At 39.7% G+C, this 19,396-nt stretch overlaps 1 protein-coding gene across 2 annotated transcripts in view; it reads left to right on the top strand.

Annotated features, from left to right (window-relative positions):
* The window catches only part of slc9a1a (solute carrier family 9 member A1a), a 31,513-nt gene extending 12,716 nt beyond the window's left edge, over nucleotides 1–18,797 (top strand). The window contains exons 2-13 of one of the 2 annotated variants that reach the window (XM_075466042.1): nucleotides 1,480–1,943; nucleotides 2,792–3,042; nucleotides 4,631–4,848; nucleotides 5,741–5,943; nucleotides 8,526–8,615; nucleotides 10,502–10,572; nucleotides 10,936–11,112; nucleotides 11,881–12,007; nucleotides 12,274–12,375; nucleotides 13,113–13,194; nucleotides 13,449–13,505; nucleotides 13,914–18,797. In XM_075466042.1, coding sequence (XP_075322157.1) covers nucleotides 1,480–1,943; nucleotides 2,792–3,042; nucleotides 4,631–4,848; nucleotides 5,741–5,943; nucleotides 8,526–8,615; nucleotides 10,502–10,572; nucleotides 10,936–11,112; nucleotides 11,881–12,007; nucleotides 12,274–12,375; nucleotides 13,113–13,194; nucleotides 13,449–13,505; nucleotides 13,914–14,203 — 2,132 coding nt within the window. In that variant the 3' untranslated portion in view covers nucleotides 14,204–18,797. The remainder of the gene's footprint in view (nucleotides 1–1,479; nucleotides 1,944–2,791; nucleotides 3,043–4,630; nucleotides 4,849–5,740; nucleotides 5,944–8,525; nucleotides 8,616–10,501; nucleotides 10,573–10,935; nucleotides 11,113–11,880; nucleotides 12,008–12,273; nucleotides 12,376–13,112; nucleotides 13,195–13,448; nucleotides 13,506–13,913) is intronic. The other variant, XM_075466043.1, reaches the window with a different exon arrangement.
* Nucleotides 18,798–19,396: the final 599 nt, after the last annotated feature.

Genomic DNA, 19,396 nt, shown 5'->3' with positions numbered 1-19,396 from the left:
AGACTGTAGCATGTCGACTAATTGCAACTGTTACGTGCATACATACATACATGGCCAAAGATCCCTGATAAAGGTTACAACAAGGTAGTATCCTATTCAGTGGCACAGTGTTATCTACCCCTATGAAATTGTTTAGCCCAAATGTGAGCTTGATACCTCACCTTGTTCATGCTTCTGTGTATGTGTTGCGCGTCGATGTCAGTGCTCCGTGGAGATATTTGTTACAGTGCGACCTAGAATGTGACACGGCCCTGTGCTGCAGCAGTGTACAGTAAATATAGCTGGATAAACTGCACATTGCGGCCCCTTTGAAGCCCTTATTATCCCCTCTGCAGTTGTCTTGTCACCTCGCTGTGTATTTGTAGCTGGGATTGTGCTTTACTTTCCTGGGAACATTGTTTGTTCTGTCGTTTTGTGTCTCAAAGCTAGACTTTTAAAGTCTATCAGTTGACAAAGTCTTAAGTGCAGGTGAAGGGTGCCTGAGGACTCACAGCAGAGTTGCTTGTGTTGTGATGTGTTCTCCGCTGCCTCAAGCACCGTGAAAGGCGTTTCAATTATGTGGAACACCTACAAAATTGGATTAGCTCCTAATTTAAAAGGGACAAATTAAAATTGAAGGATCATATATATTCATGTCACTTCTCTGTTTTTTCATTTCTTTCATGTAGGCTCATGGCAGATATTTCAAATGCCGTTTTAAATTTGGGATCTCTCTGCCGTAAATGTTTTACAGCTTGTTTAATTGATTACATTTTTTTTTCCTTCAAGAATTCGGAAGGTCATCGTTATAGTTTCACAGCTAACCGTACCCAGCCGACAGCTTCAAGACCAGAGAGTATCAGTTCTGTCAAGGCGGGAGTTGAAATCAGCAAATAAGAACAGGCAAGCTCTGACATGTCTGTGCAGGCCGCAGAAGGAACAGAGGTGTTTGCCTTTAGCATTTTCAGTCGATCATCAGTCCTGAACACTAATATTTGTTCTCGAAGTATAATTGAAGTTTATTTTTAATAGTTTCTTTTGTTTTTATTACTTGGGGCTCATTACCTCCAGAGTGGCTGCTAAATCTGAAGCAAAAGTTAGAATTTGTTGCACCTCGGTGGTGACATAATCACCAAGGTGTGGGATGTCACAGCTGATTGTCTTTGTGGTTTTGACTTTCATGGAGCGTGAAAATCGTTTAGCGTACTGCCAGTCGACGTGTGTCTGCTTGGGGTTGTTAGCCACATTTCTCAGTCATCCATGTAAACATTTCAACTTGGCTAATGAAAAAATGATTACTGCCCTTATTTTAATTGACCATGTTGTTTAAACAAGTTTTCGACGTTGAATGGCTGTGGTTCTGTATCGAGTGTGTGTGACCTACAGCTCAGTCGTCTGCCCAAATTCCTCGAGTAACACGATGGATTTCAATGCACACAGACACAATTCATTTTAAGCAAATCTCTTCCTCATGCTTGTCATTTCAATTCCTTTTTGCAGGGTTCCATCTGATTCCTCGTCTGTCCAATATCGTACCAGAGAGCTGCCTGTTGATTGTGGTTGGCCTGCTCGTTGGGGGGCTCATCAGACTGGCTGGAGAGGACGTTCCACCTGTGCTGGACTCCAAACTGTTCTTTCTCTGCCTGCTACCCCCCATCATCCTGGATGCTGGCTACTTCTTGCCCATTCGTCCCTTCATGGAGAATCTTGGTACAATCTTGATATTTGCTGTTGTGGGGACTTTGTGGAATGCCTTCTTTATTGGGGGTGTGCTATATGGTGTGTGTCAGATCAAGGCAGCTGGTCTCGACCACATAGGGCTTCTGCCTTGCCTGCTGTTTGGCTCCGTCATCTCAGCTGTGGATCCTGTCGCTGTGCTTGCTGTGTTTGAGGAGATTCACATCAATGAGCTGCTGCACATCCTGGTGTTTGGTGAATCACTTCTCAATGATGCTGTTACTGTGGTGAGTGAATCAAAACTGGAAATAAAACACAAGGTGGAGGATGACAGACTTTCATGATGCTGCAATGTCACAAGAAAATGCTTTTAATGTTAACTGGTGTACCAGAAAGGGAAGATTCTTAGATGCAAAGGCAGAGTTAAACTTTGTTGGTTTTTAATCAACTGTCTTGTCTGCCACTGGTCATTAATTCTCAGATAACACCATGCAAGCTGTTAGCTTGGCTTCTCCAGTCCAGCACCTTCTATAGTATGAAGTTATCAACCATACCTGAGCTGTAGCCTTCTGAGGCGGGAATGAGCTTTACCTTAAATGACTCGTGTTCATGAAGACGGAGCTAAATGTTGCCACAGACGTTATCCCTCGTGTGCCCCGCATGCTCATTCCATCACGGACATTGTCTCCAGGTCACATGCTAGGCTGCAAGTTTGGCACTAGTGAATCAGTCTCGATGTTACGTGTTTTCTGACCTTTGGTTGTGTATTTGTAATCTCCTGTGACATTGACCTTATTTTTATTTCTAATGTAAAGCCCCCCAAAAGGCCAGATATACTTACTTTCTATATATATCTAAATAGCTTGCATCATGAGCAGTTTACTTCACAGTTTAAGTCTTCATTTGACACAATCAGACAGTCATTTCAGCCGTGCTGCATTTAAGATAAAAGTTTTATTTGTATTCTCTATAGAGATATTTTGTAAGCTTTTAACATGATTTCTCATAAACACAGAGGAAAAAAACACAAAACACTTGATCCCATATTTTTTAATGCCATGTATTTAAAATAATTAATTTGCCATTTTCTTTTTTTCTGTTGGTCACGTTTCTCCTCTCGCCTCTCTCATTGTAGGTACTGTACCACCTTTTTGAGGAGTTTTCAATGGTCGGCACAGTGACAGTGTTGGACGGCTTACTGGCAGTTATCTCCTTCCTTGTGGTTGCATTGGGTGGCATTTTTGTGGGAGCCATGTACGGGTTCCTGGCTGCCTTCACCTCTCGCTTCACTTCCCACACGCGTGTCATCGAGCCACTTTTTGTCTTTGTGTACAGCTACATGGCCTACCTTTCAGCCGAGTTGTTCCACCTATCGGGCATCATGGCGTAAGTTTGGGTAGGATGCACAGACACATGTGCAGAGAGAGACCAAAAGAATAATACAAAAGAGCCATTTCCCCATATCTAAGGTGGGATGTGGCCCAAATGATACCACTTTATCTCAACTTACCACTGTGCCGAAATACAACTTCACAGAGCCGCTAGCATTGCTATACATCTGTTGTTTAACGTTTGCCATAGAAACAGCAACCTTAAAGTTAATCCTGAATAACTAGACTCTTAACCGACAGCAGTTTTTAAGCTTCCAGTGAGTAACATTAAGGATAATCTATTGTGATAAATGCAATGTATTATTCATGTTGAATAGAGTTGAAATGAGAATCATTATTTCTCTGCAACGTTGCATTGTCGGCTTACTACAGTAACCCAGAGAGGACAACCTAGCAATGATGCTGGAGGGAGCCTTTTTAATTACCATTATAGTATAGCAATTTATGCAGCTAGGTGTCCCTAGATGAGACACTGTGATTCTTTGGCTCAACAAAAGAGCATTTTATTAAGGTACTTTTTACCATAACCAAGTCCAGCACAGAATCCAAATAAGGACATTTAAGTTCTGATATTTGTATGGTTGCAGATCTCTGAGATTTTCTGCAGATAGTCACTGACTTTCCTTCAGGTAATTTCTTAAAGATATTTAGGATAACCATTCAGTATAGCCTAAATAACTTTAGCCTATTTTGAAAGAAGTAGAACGATTGAGATTATTTTGTAGGGAAATGCACCCACATTAAAAAAAAAAAAAAAAAGTTGAAATCATTAAAAACTGACTTTTTGCTGGAATTTTGAGAGATGCTGGTGAGAAAACATCCGCGACTCCACCACACTCTTATTCGAAAAACATCTCTCTAGGTGGAGGCTAGATTAGCTTATTCTGACCATTATGCTGCTGATCAGCCTAAAAGTGTAGATAAGAAAAAGATGGTATATAAATTTGTTTCAAGTACTATGATCCAGATCCACCGTCAGTCGTTAGTTACTGCAGTGGAAAACGACCCTCTGTATACTCTGAACTACTGAACCCTGAAGTTAAGAATTTGTATTTAATATGCAAAGTCTATTCTGTTGGAGCTGTAATACAATCCAAGAGGCCACTTTGTATACTATGGTTCTTAACATATGGATTTTTCCACAGTGATTTGAAGTCTTGGTCTATACATAACCTTGTATCTGTATACCCAGTGATATAATGAATCAGTTTGATCTAATGCTGCCTGAACCAAGCCTGTATTTATTGGCATCTCAACATTTTCTGAGCTAGCATTTCATCAGCTCCCCCAGTACAAAGCAATCAGCCTCCTGTTTAAGGTTGTTTGATGGTGCTGACAGCATGTTCTGATTTATTGAGTCTGTCCTCTGGGCCAGTTTAGCTTCAAGGATCATCCTTTTTGGTTCCTGAGGCTGCCTTATTTCACCTCACATAAACTCTGGTTTTAGCTTTTTCATGTCAGTGTTTATGAAAACAACAAGTTGATTTTGACAACATTTGCAAACGTGCAGACTATTGCAATAAGTTTCTTCACTTACTTATTGAAGCAACTGCGCTAACATTTGTCTTTTTTTTTCTGTTCAGGTTGATCGCATGTGGAGCTGTCACACGTCCCTATGTGGAGGCTAACATATCCCACAAGTCCCACACCACCATAAAGTACTTCCTGAAAATGTGGAGCAGCGTCAGTGAGACATTAATTTTCATCTTTCTTGGTGTGGCCACAGTGGACGGAAATCACTCCTGGAACTGGACCTTTGTCACGGCCACGGTCATCCTGTGTCTGGTTGCACGGGTCATAGGTCAGCTCTACTTTCTTTGATCAATGCAACTGTGCCATGTCCAGGTTTTTAAGAGTTGTATCTCTTTTAATCTCATTGTTTTCCAAGTTAATTTGTAGAGGTTTTAAAACTTAACATGATGCGCATAAGATTTGATCTAATCGTGCTTTGGCTTTAGCATTTCTCAGGCTTAAGAAATGTTTTCTTTTTTTCAAACAACATGGATGCATTACTTAACACTTTTTTTGCTAGCATAAAAGGGCCTTGGTCTCAGCAAAGCAACTAGGATCACTTACAACATGTTGACATCATGTTTCACCAGACTGCTGTCTTTGCGTCAAAGGAAGCACTGCTGAGGATTTCATTGTCAATGCTGGATGTCACAAGTCCCTCTGCTGATTTGTCATACTAGACGACTATTGTTGTTGAGTAGAGAGCTTGAAAGTGAAAGAATTGTGGAGAATATTCTGTCACATGGTCCAGAGTTCCTGATAATACATGTGATAGACCACAAGCTTTTAGTTGTTTAAATCACATGAATATTTCGCTGCTTTTGTGATCCAGTTTTGATTAATGCTTTTTCCACTTTCCTGGTAGCATCTAGCTTGTATTTCACTGCTTTAAAATCTGCAACTTTGACAACATTAATGAAGATTGGTTCATAAAAATTCATCTTAAAGAGACAGCAAAGCATAACAATGAAACAGTAAGCATATTTAACCTAAAAAAGTTGCATTCGATCTGACGGACAACTTATCTCAAGTAATTTGTCATTTAAACTGATTTTATGGCGATTTCCATGAAAGACGGAACAACATCGACACATTTTTTTCTAAACAGAAAGTACGCTATGAGACCTAGATATGATATAAAAACTCACAAAGCTAACTATCTTGTACCTTCTCTTTTCCAGGTGTGATTGCTTTGACGTCCGTAATCAACAAGTTCCGCATAGTCAAACTGACCACCAAGGATCAGTTCATCATCGCCTACGGTGGACTGCGAGGAGCCATTGCCTTCTCCCTTGGCTTCCTTTTGGATAAGGATCACTTTGCCATGAGAGAGATTTTCCTCACAGCCATAATCACAGTTATCTTCTTCACGGTCTTTGTTCAGGTATGGAAACGGAGCTAAGTTGTCCTTTTTATGGTTTCAGTTAACATGAATTGGAGAAAACTTGCAGGAAGTTTGACCCAAAATGATACGAGTGTTTGTTGAGGCTTGACTAAAACTATTTCAGTTGTTTTTTTGTACTCTTTCCTCACTCTTTTTAATTCACATGCACCCTGTTTAGTCACTCACCTGCATATATCATGTGAAAACATATTGGTTGCTTTCGGTGTAGTGAATTTGCATGTAATGAATCTAGTTTGAATTTTCAGTGCGCCGTGGTTTGAATTTCAGCTGGCCGCTGTAGCTCAATTTAGTCAAGCTTTTATTCGCACCCGGTCAAAGTATAAAAGTCATTGTTCAGTATTATGTTGGGATATAAGAGGAGTAAGTGGCATCTTTTTCTTTTTGGGTAGAGCTGTTTGTGCTTCTCTGTTTTACAAAACAAAATTACCATTCACTCATTTGGCAGGAACAATTTGTACGGTCTAGAAGACCTAGAACTATAATCTTATGGCAGATGTTTCTCATAAATAGTCAGAATATGTTTATACTGTATGTTCACCATTAGAAATCAAATGTATGACTTTAAACATCTAGATGTGTATACCAGATGTCAAAAGTGGTCTTAAAAATCAACTGAAGAATTTGCTAATTTGAGGTGTTTTAGTATCACAAGGAAATTTGTGTAGGAACCCTGAACCTACAGGCAGAGGTCAATTTAATGCTCATTTTAGAGCAATGGCCTGTTTGATGGTCAGAACTGCTCTTTCTTCAGCTCCTGCCGATTCATGAAAAAATAATGTAACATCACGCATCTACTTAAAAGTACTATACAAATAGACAGTTTAGACTAACCCTTGAATAAAGTGTGAAACATTATGTTGAATGAATAACTGCCTTTATATAATAACACTAATTTACACTGAATCTTCTTATTGAATCAAATCAAAATAACAAACAGAAATGATACATGAAGGCAATATAAAGATACATCTACAGCGATTGTATTAGTTTCTAAACATTGGCCCTGTATTGTTCAGATGAATTGGTCTCCAGTTGGATACGTAGGGTGAGTCTTGCAGTTAAAGTGGATCCATAATGGCAACAGCTAGAATAAAACCCTGCCACCATGTTCCCTGTTAAAGGTTAGATTTGGGACATGTTTTATTCATGCTGCTGGACTCAGCTCTGACACTTTGATGCTGCGACTAAGGTCAAGCAAGTGGTGGGTGTTCCTTTTATTTAGCTGAGATCAGAGTATTTAATATTTTTTCTTTTTTAATGAAGTGAATGACGGGTCGTGGCTCACTGCTGATACGTTTGTTTTAAATTTAACAATCTGGATTTGTGCATTTGTTTATGGGCAGATTGGTTGGCTGAAATTCTGATTTAACTACACTGTCTCTGTTACCAGTCTTTATTATATAGGAAATTCACTCTATTTATTGAAAATACTCATTTCAGTTAAGTTAGACTGGTAAACTATACATGCATATTCTTTTTATATATATATATATTTCCTAAATTAAACTAACGGAAATATTAAGGATGCTAACTTTGATGACAGCAGTTGAACTTTTGCAGAACTTTAAGAAAAAGCTGAAATAACATCTGAATCAAGGTGAATCTGAATCTTTTAATGCACTACACAGCTTAAAGTCTGGAGTTTAATTCGGAGCGACCATTCAGTGATAATTGTTCCGGTGTTTAGGGGTGAAAAATTAATGTCTTACTCTTTGTGTCCTTGATGTTGGTATGATGGCTCGTGTTGTAAAGGTATTAGGAGATAGGAGTGCAGTTTACTTTGCAAAAATCTCTATTAGAAGACAAGATTATCATTAAAGAGCAGGTTCTTTTGTTATCCACCTTATGCTGTGGCAGTTGTCCAGACAGCTGGTTTAACGATACACTGGTGTAATGCAGCCTTGGCTGGAGCTCCTGCTTATTACATGAAAGTAACTTGACTTTCACTGTTTATATGTTTCCCTTGTCATGTGATGTGTTTAAGAATCACACCAACTTGGACTTTATGGGAAAAAAAAAAAAAAAAGTTGATGTTCATTAACTGATTCCTACTATGTTAAAGTGAACCACTGTAAAATCCTCATAGTAACAGGTTATTTTAATTCCTTTTAATGCTCCATGCCCATTAGGCTAAGTTTGACGTAAAAATGAAATGTCTCTTTGGCTAACTTACCCTAAACCAACATCAAATAATTATGTGGAAGGAGCAGAAGTGATGTCACAAAATAGCGTTGTTGTTTGTTTTGTTTTGTTTTGATAGAATCTGGATTCACAGCTTTGGTATTCTGACTCTTAAAAGTAGAATCTGTAACTTTTTGCGGGTTTAACGCCAGAACGATTGTTTGGCAGAAGGTGATGAGGGTGCAGGTGTGATCTGACATGAGTCGAGGTGTGAGGAGTGCTGGTTTATGTCTCGTACGTTACTCTGACATCTGAAAAATCATAAAACCTTTGCAGATAAGAGTTTTAAAGCACACCCAACAACCTGGTCAGAAGAACGGGTTTCTATTTTTGGGGTGTTAACAACGAATAATTCCTTGTTCTTCTTCATCTCCTTAAAGGGCATGACCATCAAACCCCTGGTGGAGCTGCTGGCAGTGAAGAAGAAACAAGAGGCCAAGCGCTCAATTAATGAGGAGATCCACACCCAGGTACGATCTGTCAAAAGACAGTAGATCTCCCTTTGTGTATATATAGGTCAGAACCTTTTGCCATACTGCTGGCACCTGAAATGTCAAAATGGTTTCTAAAGTTTTCAATCACAGCACATCCTCTGAATGATTTCATTTGACACAGGAAGAAATTGCAGGTAAGTCCTTCAGCTCTCTCCTTCCCTGAGCTATGACAGCAAGACGTTCCCTCTTCCCCTTTTTCAAACGCAGAAATACAAATATCACCAATAATGTGAATAGATAATGTATAGCATTTGGAATAAATTTGCAGTACGATTGATTAGTTTGTTGGCTGCAGTTGTGAAGTCCTCTCAGTTGTAGATTTGGGAAAATGTGACAACCTTTTTTTTCTAAAAAGCCTTTCAGGCCATTTAGTCAAATTCTGATCTTTACCTCCACCTGCTGGCCTTTTGGCGGTACTTCATAATTAACAAAAGCTTTGTACAGTCTGACTGAATAAACAGACTTTCTTGTATCTTTAAGTTTTGGTGTTATGAAAATGTAGCTACATACTGCCTGAGTGTTTTACAGCTATGGACATAACTCAGACAGATTCACACTCACACTAAAGGCACACAAAATCCCTCCCCCCGCAGGGCTTTTAGTGATGAGTCACCAGTTCTTAAGAAAGGGTTCAGAATGCCATCCAGGCTTCTGACTTCTGTTTATTTACTGTTTTATTGTTTTGCAAGGGATGAGTTGAGATACCCGTTAAACCAGTCACTGCAGATTCTTTTGGGGATTTAGCAGCTGTTTTCTTATTAAGGTAGGAATTGCATAACACCTCACAATAAAGTGCTACCAAGAGGCTTCTGACAATGACTGTGGTGTCACAATATGCTGTAGATTACGTAATGTTTGGGTTGTTTGTCAGATTTGTGCAGCTGCATAGGAAACCTTGTCCCTTTTCAGATGCAAATTCACTGAATCATGAGGGTTTTACTCACATTTAAAAGTGTTTATAGATTTGAATCTACCTCTGCTTTCGTAGCACAGCCTTTACACGTGTTTCTGTATTCCAATATTAGATTGGCATGAGCGGTGATACTTGAAGCCTTTATTATCAGAAGAAAACTTATTGGTGTTTTGATCATTTTTCTCACTTGACTCTTTGCAGAAACTTTCCGATGTGGCAGCACTTTAAAAATGAGACTTTGAGCGCCGCTTATATAAAGCATTCAACTCTGTCAGACTGACAAAGCAGAAGTGGATTCGGTACTTCTGCTTAATGACTTGTTACTATGGCAACACTGCTCGTCAGACTGTCTGGTGGCTTAGTCAGAGCAGAGGGGGCAATCTGCGGGCAGGCTACAGTCTGAACAACGAACGCATGGGTGCATCTTTCTGGTTCTCTGAGCAGCCATACTGCTGCTGGTAATCAAGTCTGCCCAATCAATCACCCGCTTTCTGCTGCTGCTGCTGCTGCTGTTTCCTTTTCTCTCTGGATTCCATTTTAAAGCTTGTCACCTGCTGTTTTTCATAATGATGCTGGCAGTGTAACCAGAGAGGGTGACTTTAGTGTTAGCCATGGCAACAGCAGTCAGGCAAAAAGTGGATGCAGCCAAGTAATATGCGTGGTACTGGAGTGTCTGTAATCACTGTTCGTAATCCTTATGATTCATACGCCAAAGAACTATTGCATCTCTCCAAGCGGGGCACTTTTATCATTTTATTTGAAATATAATGAACTCTCACATATGTTAAACAGGCTCTTGGATGACAGAGGCTTGTTATCAAACATTACATTTTATACCTTGCTTTGTTTGTTTTTACATTAAAACTGGTTGTTTAGTTCACAGAGTCGTATTCAGTCTGAAGAATTCAGCCTTTTCTGTCTGTTTATCAACTTCTTTGCTTTCCTGCAGTTCCTTGACCACTTACTGACGGGAATTGAAGATATCTGTGGACACTATGGACATCACCACTGGAAGGACAAGTATGGATTTCATTGAGTCTTGTAGTCTTGAGAGAAAAATGGGCTACAGTATTTTCTTTAGTCTTTGGAAGGATCAGATCAAAGATGTTCAGGCTTTTCAATCCTATTAAACTGAGAAAAGCAAGAAAATCTTTGACTTCGAGAAGCTAACTATATGAACTGACCAAAACTGTTCATTTTCTGTCATATTTGGCTTGTTATTTTCAGCTGAAAATAATTTTACTGTTGATTTACTGCCAGCAGTAACAAATCCCATCATTCAGCCAGTCTTATTCCTTGTGATGCGCAAACTCTGGCTGACATGTTCTTAACGTTCTGTTCCCTTCTCTCTGCTTTCATTCATCACTGCCGTCCTCCTCTCAGGCTGAACCGCTTTAACAAGAAATATGTGAAGAAGTGCCTGATAGCAGGCGAGCGCTCCAAAGAGCCACAGCTCATCGCCTTCTACCACAAGATGGAGATGAAACAGGCCATTGAGCTGGTGGCGAGTGGAGGGGGGGCTAAGCTGCCTTCTGCTGTGCCTTCCACTGTTTCCATGCAGTGAGTACTGAGTAGCCTTGTGCTGTTAACATTTATTTAAGTCGGCTTTGACGTAATTGTTCAATTCCACAACATCGGTTGCAGAATTTACGTGTTTAGGTCAAATTTAGCCTTTCACAATAAGTCATGCAATTTAGATTTATTTAAGTTTGAATTTGGCAAGACAGATATTTATTCTAGGTGTTTTTATTATGTTGTGTGTTGTGTTGTGTGTCGATTGTACTTCTACCTCATTGCTTTAGAGGTAGAGGTGCTGGCCAATAAGAGGACGACAGATTGCTTTTCTTTTCAGCATTTATGTAATACAGAACCGTCGATTTAATTCAGCAAGAACAGAAAGTAACAGTACTTTACTGTGAACAAACTTCTTTCTTTATGGAGAACGGAAACATCATGCTGGGTTGCATGTTGGAACTGGATCAGCATCTTTTAAGATCAGATCAGATTAAGATCAGATTGAAGAGCGCCCTCTTGTTAAGGGTGCTTGCCACTTAGCTTGTGTTTAATTTGGCTAAAAACTCGGTCAAAAAAGACAAAGTGGATATTATCAAGAGGACTGTAATTGTGCTGCTAAAGATAAACGGCGTGTATCCATAGCTGAAATCCTGTGGCTTGTTAAAAACTTGTCTTTATAACTTGCAGCGGAAAGATGTATGATAGATAGTTTTTGTTTTCACAAAAATGAAACCTAATTTGACATGTTTGGCTGTTCACACCGTGAACTACCATGAAAACTACCTCTGATCATTTTCCCCGTTGATCTTTTAGGAACATTCAGCCGAAGAAGACACCTGCTCCTAAACCTTTAGACAGAGCTCTTCCACAGCTGCCCAAAGGCCGAGAGGAGGAGATCAGGAAGATCCTCAGGAGCAATCTTCAGAGGACACGACAGAGGGTAACACTGCCGATACCGTTAGATTATCAACTGTGTCTTAAATAAGTGGGACCTATGGGAGTATGTTATTATTGATACTTATTTGTTTTTTATATCCTTATATGTTACTGATGTACTTGCATGTTATTTCATTATAACTTTTTTATCTATTTATTCATTTTGGGTTTTTTTCCTGAGTTAGTGACAGTACTCAAACAGTAAATAAACACTGTTACAGTAATAACGCACCATCTTTATGTTAAGTTTTCCTTGTCTATATTTCACAGCTGCGCTCCTACAACAGACACACTCTGGTGGCTGATCCGTATGAGGATGGATTTAGCGACTTGCTTCTGAAGAAACAGAAGATGATTGAGCTGGAGAAGAAGGTAAGATTTCTTAAATCAAGACAAATCTGAACACAACAGCGTTACAGACGTTTGAGACTGTTCAGGATATAACATCATCACTGTTCAAAACATCAGGATATACGTCATCTTACGCTTGGTGAGCCACACAGACGCACCCACAATCTGACATCTGATGTTTTCTGGATGACATACGAGCTCTGTTTCAGGACACAGCCTGCGGTAGATTATGAGAAATGTTGGTACCTGCAAAGAATCAGCAAAAAGCTGGTCCACTATCTTATACTGGCCCAGCAAGCGTTAAAGGATTTTAGCCTAAAGTATGATTTGTGTTCTAATTAGTCCACCTTCGGTCTCCCAAAATTGAATTTCTCCAGACAAATAGGAGCTGATTAAATCCCCCCGCTGAACGGTGCTCCCACTGTCTTCCATTTCATCTGCCCGTAATTGGAAAATGAAATTGACTCCCGTTTAGGGTAAATCGAAGGTGCTAGAAGCAACCGTGGACTCAAAGGGATTTCTGCACGCTCCAATAAAGCAACACATCATTTTAATTAAGTTTCCTAAAGACATTGATTAATGATGATTCACTGAGCACTTTGTAGTTTGGTAACATTTTATGAGCAGTTAATTGAGTCACAATATTCATTTCTTGTAACTTGTCTCATATAAAAGCCTTTTTAATAAGGAATGTTTACAAAATGTACATTTGTTATTGTTTATCCTACGAAACCATTACATTTTCTGTGTTTTCTCAGATTAAAGAGATGACTAACCACCTGACGGTGCCTGCTGCTCCTCCTGACTCCCCAACCATGCGCAGAGCCAGACTGGCCTCAGGTGAGTTCGTCCATCTTGGTTTCAGCCCAACACAGTCGCACAGTAGCTCACACCATTTTATTGTCAGGTACAGCTTGAAACAAAAGAAAGCAATTCACCGTGTCACAGATGGGATCCAGACGGACTTGACTTTGCATTTTGTTGGGGTGACACTGCGTCTCTTCACACCTTCTGTGATGGATATTTCCCTCACTAATGGAAATATGTTTGCATGTGCCAGCCAGCATGTAAACTAGTGTATGGTTTCATTTTAGGCAGCGATACTGATTTCAAACCTGATCAGCCGCAAAAAGGAAACAAAAACTGCTCAGGTATGTAGCTGGTGTAGCCGGGACTCATTTCATGTTGCGTTGAGCCAACAGCAGTTCTAACACGCATGCTTGTAAACTTTCATTCATTTTTCATTACTAATAAGAGATTTAATGGGTTGGTTTATTTCTGATGGGCATGTCACCTGTAGGGAGCTGTGGGGAGCTATTCCAGCATGTATTGGACCATCAATCATTGTGACCTACTTCGCTGTATTTGTGTTGTACTGTAAAGTATTAGTTAAGTTCTCAAAGCCTGTTTTTGTCTAGTTAGGGAACTTTTTTTTTTTTTTTACCTTTTTATATTTGTATGTTCATGCATGCTGGTGGAATGATGGTCTGATATTAGACTTCTTTTTAAAGCCTGTTAAGTTAGTTTCCTTGATAATTGTACCTTTGTCCTGCCTGTAGATCCGCAAGCCTACAACATGAAGCCAACAGATGGCGTGCCGGCCATCAAGGTAGACCTGGCATCTCCGCAGTCTCCAGACTCTGTTAACATGTTTGACGAGTTCAAACGGGCTGACCAGCAGATACCAGGGGAGGACCAGGGCCTGATCATGAGACCTCCGGCAGGGTCAAGCGGACCAAACGCACACCATAAAGAGGATGAACCAAGAGATCAGCAGAAGCTAATGAGGTGTCTGAGTGACCCCGGCCCCAGCGCGGATGAAGAGGAGGGTGAACCCTTCCTGCCTTAGGATGCAAAGCGCCGACAGAGAGGTCAGGCTGCACAACCCTCCTCCACTGGTGAAATGATCTCTTTGGTTCACACAAACCAAACAAGCCAAAACTGCTAATGCTGTAAGAACCAGGAGTAAAAAGCAAAAAGGAAGAGCCTGAGAAAAGAAAATAGAGCCATCGGTTTATTATTTTTATGGATGTTTATTTAGACAGGAAGTGGAATAGCCACTGTCTGAGAGATGATGGCTTTTATGTCCAACGGTCTGACACGTTCAGGAAAGAACTATGCATTACCAAAGGTTTGGACTGTTTTTCTGTCGGACAATCTTATTTTAATGTTGTGTCAGATCTTTTCTCTTTGTTTCATTCTTTGCACAGATGTTAAGTTTAAATTTGATCATGGTTTTACAACTTTTGGGGGCACTAGTCCTCAAAGTACTCGACAAACCTTTCACTCATGGAACTCTGGTTTCTGTTTCTAATCGTCTTTCTGTCACTTGAAATTGCTGGATATCCAAACATTTTAGATGTAGCTATTTGAAATATTTAGCCTTATTTAATGTCAAATAAGTCTCAATCTCTGTGTCTTTTTTTTTTTTTTTTAAATCAACATATTTTGATGTCACTACTGCGTTTGTACTTGTTAGACGTAGGTTAAAAGCAGGGTGTATTTCTTCACTGTGCAAACCACTGTGTAAAAGTACCACAGTTGTTTATAGTCCGGCTTACAGACCATGGCTGTGTGCAGGAGTTATATGAACTGTAGAAAACTCTCTCTATTGTGGGAGATCAGAGAGGTTTTGACCCGTAAACAAAGTTAAGCTGAGTGTTGGGGAAAGCTTGTTGCACAGAGGTTTTGGTTTGCCGTCATACATGCGTCCTCATCTAAATTAAATCCCTTTTCTGTGGGAGGGTTTTAGGTTTTGTCTCCATTTTAAGCACCCTTTAAAACTGATTCAGGGGTGAAGCTGTTAAAGACGGACTCGTCTAACTTAATGAACACGTGGCCAGCTCATTAACAGCCACTTTCCCACGCCACATTTTAAATGTGTCTTAAGTTTGTACAAGTATCAACTCATGACTCCTAACTTTCAGAATCTAAAGCGGTAGGCATGTCACGGCAAAAAAATAACTGTATATATTTAATTCTATGCAGTATAGCTGTATAAAATGGATAGATTAACTATAATATCCTCTATTTATGAATACCCTTTCAAAGTCTTAATGTCTATTATTGCAAATCACTGCTAAAGGCGAAGCTAAACTCAAACTGGGGCATTAAGAAAAACAGTCGGTGAAAACAATTAACGTGGACTTTTGCACATCTTGTGCTTCACTCGTCACACGTGTCATTCTCTGCTGTAAATATATGTTGAGCCTGACACGACTGAGCAGTCATTTAATCGCAGTTGATTCAAATAATCAAGATCACGCCAGCATGATTGTCCTCGCCCAGCTGTGTGAAAACGGCTGGAAAAATCTAACAGATTGTTGACGAACATCGCCCTTTAAATACATAAATACATACAGTATACAGGAACAGTGGAACATGCATTTAATGTGTTTTTTACACAGCTGCTCAGTGAATTGCAATATAACACACCGAATTACTGTTGTGATGATTTTCATTCATTTTAACATCTTAATGAAAAACCAACGTGTTCATTTCTCCATCTCAGAGCACCACGTGTCACTGTTGAAATTAGATTTTTACAGCTACAAGTATTATTTGGGCCAAGTCTAATATCACTTCATTAAAACAAAGAGAGAAATGTTCAGAGACCAGGCTGTGGAGAGCAGACTCTCTTTGTAACCCAGCCTGACTGAAGCAGCGCGAGCGACGCATTGTTCCAGGTTTCTGACCATGTTCTGGGTGTCGGTGACGACCGGCTTTTTCCTGATCCTCTTACATCCAGAGAGCTCACGTTACAGCTCAGGTGAAAGAACAGACGGCCGTACGGTGGTTTGGGTTCGCACTGTCACCTCCTGGGCCGAATCTGGGCTGGGGCCTTTGCATGTTCTCTGTGTGCATGCTAGGGTTCTCCCTGGGTGCTCCGGCTTCTTCCTATAGTCCAGAAACATGCATATTAGATTAATTAGTGATTCTAAACTGACCGTAGGAGGTGGAGGAAGTGTGACTGCCCAGTGACCCTGAATAAGAAAAAGGATGGATGGTGCAAAGAGCAGAAACACTCAGCAGGTTTGTTCACCTCGTCCCATCTGTAAATGGTTTGCTATGGTTGTTATTTTTATGTTTTTTTGTTTTTCTTTCTTTCTTTTTTTGCCATGACACCATACCTGCTTTTTGATTTCTAAGAGGGTAGATACAGCTGAGAGAAGAAAGGATCAAACCTGAAAACATTTGATTTCTCTGTTATTTGACTAAATTGAATTCTTGAATTAACTTTCTGAGGATTCAGCATATGTGACAGACTGTCAGAGAGGTAAGCTGAAAATGTCAGTAGGGATGATTTGGGGACCAAAAGGCTGTTTCTAAACCAAATTTGTTCCTTTTAAAGGAAAAGTGAAAAGCCACATTGAATTTCTGAGTCTGAAATGGGGAACAAGCTGCTGCCGAAGCCCTGAGAAACATTTCATTACATCTGTGCTGTCGGGAGCGTTTCTTTGTCGTCTGTCCAGATGTCCTATGAGTTGGTAACTCAAAGGCAGTTTGTTCCTCTTTGAACCTTTAACTGCTCTGCTCAGTCTGAGGAGGCCTTTTTTTGTCAGGAAGGTTGCAGGAAGTAACGCGTTTCTGAACCTACGCCTGCTTGTTAATATGTAGCCGAGAGAACGAAGAGCAGATTATCTGCCTAAGAAACTATGCGACTGCTTTGGGAAGGGGATCAAATTAAGGGAACCAAATAAGATTTATATTTACTATAACAAAAAAAAAAATCCTCACAAGACGTGGCACGTTGATGTTTACTTTACATTGTTCCAAAGACATTGATTTCTATAAAAAAGAAACACTATTTTCATACTTTTCTTTTTCATACCAAATGCATCTTGTGAGCAAACATTGTCACAGTCCTTGGAGAGTAATGTTTGGTGCAGAAAACTGAAGCCATATAGCCCGTAGAAGAACCTGTGTTATTGTGTTCATGTCTATGAATACATCAGTTCATATGTTCATATCAGTTATGCCTTTCACGAATCAGAAGAAAAACATTTCCTGTTAAACCATCTGCACCTTTTCTTCTTTTTCACAAGAATGCTTTTTGATCTCGGTGTAAACACACACGCTGAATGTTCACCTACAGTAATGAATCATGTCAAGTTGTCCTCGCTGGAAGAGGAAGTCAGCGCTGTGGCCTCAGCAGCATTCACCTCAGCCCTGTGTCCTGTAAGACAGCTTTACATGTTCAAGTGCTTTATTGTGAAAGTTTCGTTTTGATCGGCTTCACTTCACCAAAGGGAGCTGAGTATGTCGGAGTTCCTTCCTTAAATGGCAGAGCGTTGTATCTGCAGGTGTGCGTTGCATCACTCTGTGCTCCACCAACAGCTTCCCACTGGTGGATTTCAGGCTTTGATTCACAAAGTGAAAAAACAGGCTGAATTTACTCATATCAGCTATAATCAGTTAAGCTTTTAAGCAACATGCTTAAACTGAATTATCCTAAAGTCAAATAGTTTATCTGGATAAAGTGAGCTGAGTCCATTGAATTTTTTGTTTTGTTTTGTTTTTTTTTGCATGTTTTAGATTTGATGCTGAGTTTGCTGTGGTGATTTCATCTATCCAACATGCAACTATAGTAATTTATCGTGAAATGAATGGATACTAGCAGTTGTCACACAGTAAGTAGCTGAGCCATAAGCATGAATTTGGTTGCTACATTAAAGGTACCACGAGCTAAAACCTGCCAAAACACTGGCACCGTGACATTTGACCAGCCTTTCAGTGCAATATTAACAGTCACGTTGCAGATATAATCATCAGACACAGACTGTCCATTACATCCAGCAGTACTCACAGTGTGACGCACACTCGCATGTCATCAACATCATGGCCCCTGCGGTGTCATTACTCCGCCACCCAACGACTCTTTCTCCCTTTCTGTTTGTCTGAATCGACCCCCACCGCGCGCCATTGTTTCACACAACTCAGAGCACTTTAATGAAGCAGTACCTTTATCTGAAAACACTGATTTAGTGTACGCATTAGGTTACATGTCACGGGGGAAAGGAATGTAATTTATGATGGGCCTTATAACAGGGATGAGCTTAGTACAAAGAAGCTGGGATTTAAAATCTTAGTGAATGTAATGCCATGTGGATTATATTCCCCTTTAAGTCATTTTGTCTGCTTTAACTCCATGAGATCGAATGTGTATCAATCAATTATTTGTTGTTTTCAAATGGAAATTTTGCAATGATTATGAATATTTTTTATTTTATTTTCACATACAAACTAATATACTGTATATAAGAGGACAAAACAAATGTATTTAGAGATTTAAAATGTATAAATGGGAATCTGAGAAACATAAAGTGTGCACTTTCTTCCTCACTGATCATCCGCCTGAAGCATTCCATTGCAATGACCACTAAAAACTAACAACCGTTATGTAAAGTATGCCCAAAACTACATTAAAGTTTTACTTTATGACACACCTGTATCCATGTGTCGTAATTTGATATTCATGGCTTGCGTGACATAAAAGTGAAGAGAAATGTTTTATTTTAAGTTGATACATCGGTATCAGATTTAGGAGAATAAGCTGATGTGTTGTTAAAGGATTGATGGAGTTCTCTCATTTGTGCTGAACGGTTTGCGCTTGAGTCGGCCTGAGAGCTTGTTGGAGGTTAATAAAGATTGACTTGTTTAAAGGTGACAAAATTCCCTCACCAGACCGGCAGAAAACACTCTTTGATTTTTCTATTCATACATAGATTACGTGTGAATGTTTACTTTGCTTAGACTAAGGTAGAAAATGGCTGACTGTCAATACTTGGCTTATAAAGTGCATTTGGAACATTTTCAGACTCAATGGAAATATATTTTTTCTCCTCAAATTCTGCACATTTTTACACGGTGACAAATCCCGCAGTTTATAGGAGTGTTATAGTGTGTTTATAAGGGTGTAAAAGAAAAAAGGCAGCTGGGACTCTTCATTGATGAGCAACATCCCAGGAACTGGTAACTCGAAGGAAAATATTCTAACTTGATGCAAACAGATTATTTAACTGTGGTACGAAAAAAAGAAAAT

This window comes from Odontesthes bonariensis, chromosome 5 (genome assembly GCF_027942865.1).
Source record: "Odontesthes bonariensis isolate fOdoBon6 chromosome 5, fOdoBon6.hap1, whole genome shotgun sequence".
NCBI lineage: Eukaryota > Metazoa > Chordata > Actinopteri > Atheriniformes > Atherinopsidae > Odontesthes > Odontesthes bonariensis.
The sequence above is the reverse complement of the archived record's forward strand: the minus strand, read 5'-3'. Positions and strand labels throughout refer to the sequence as shown.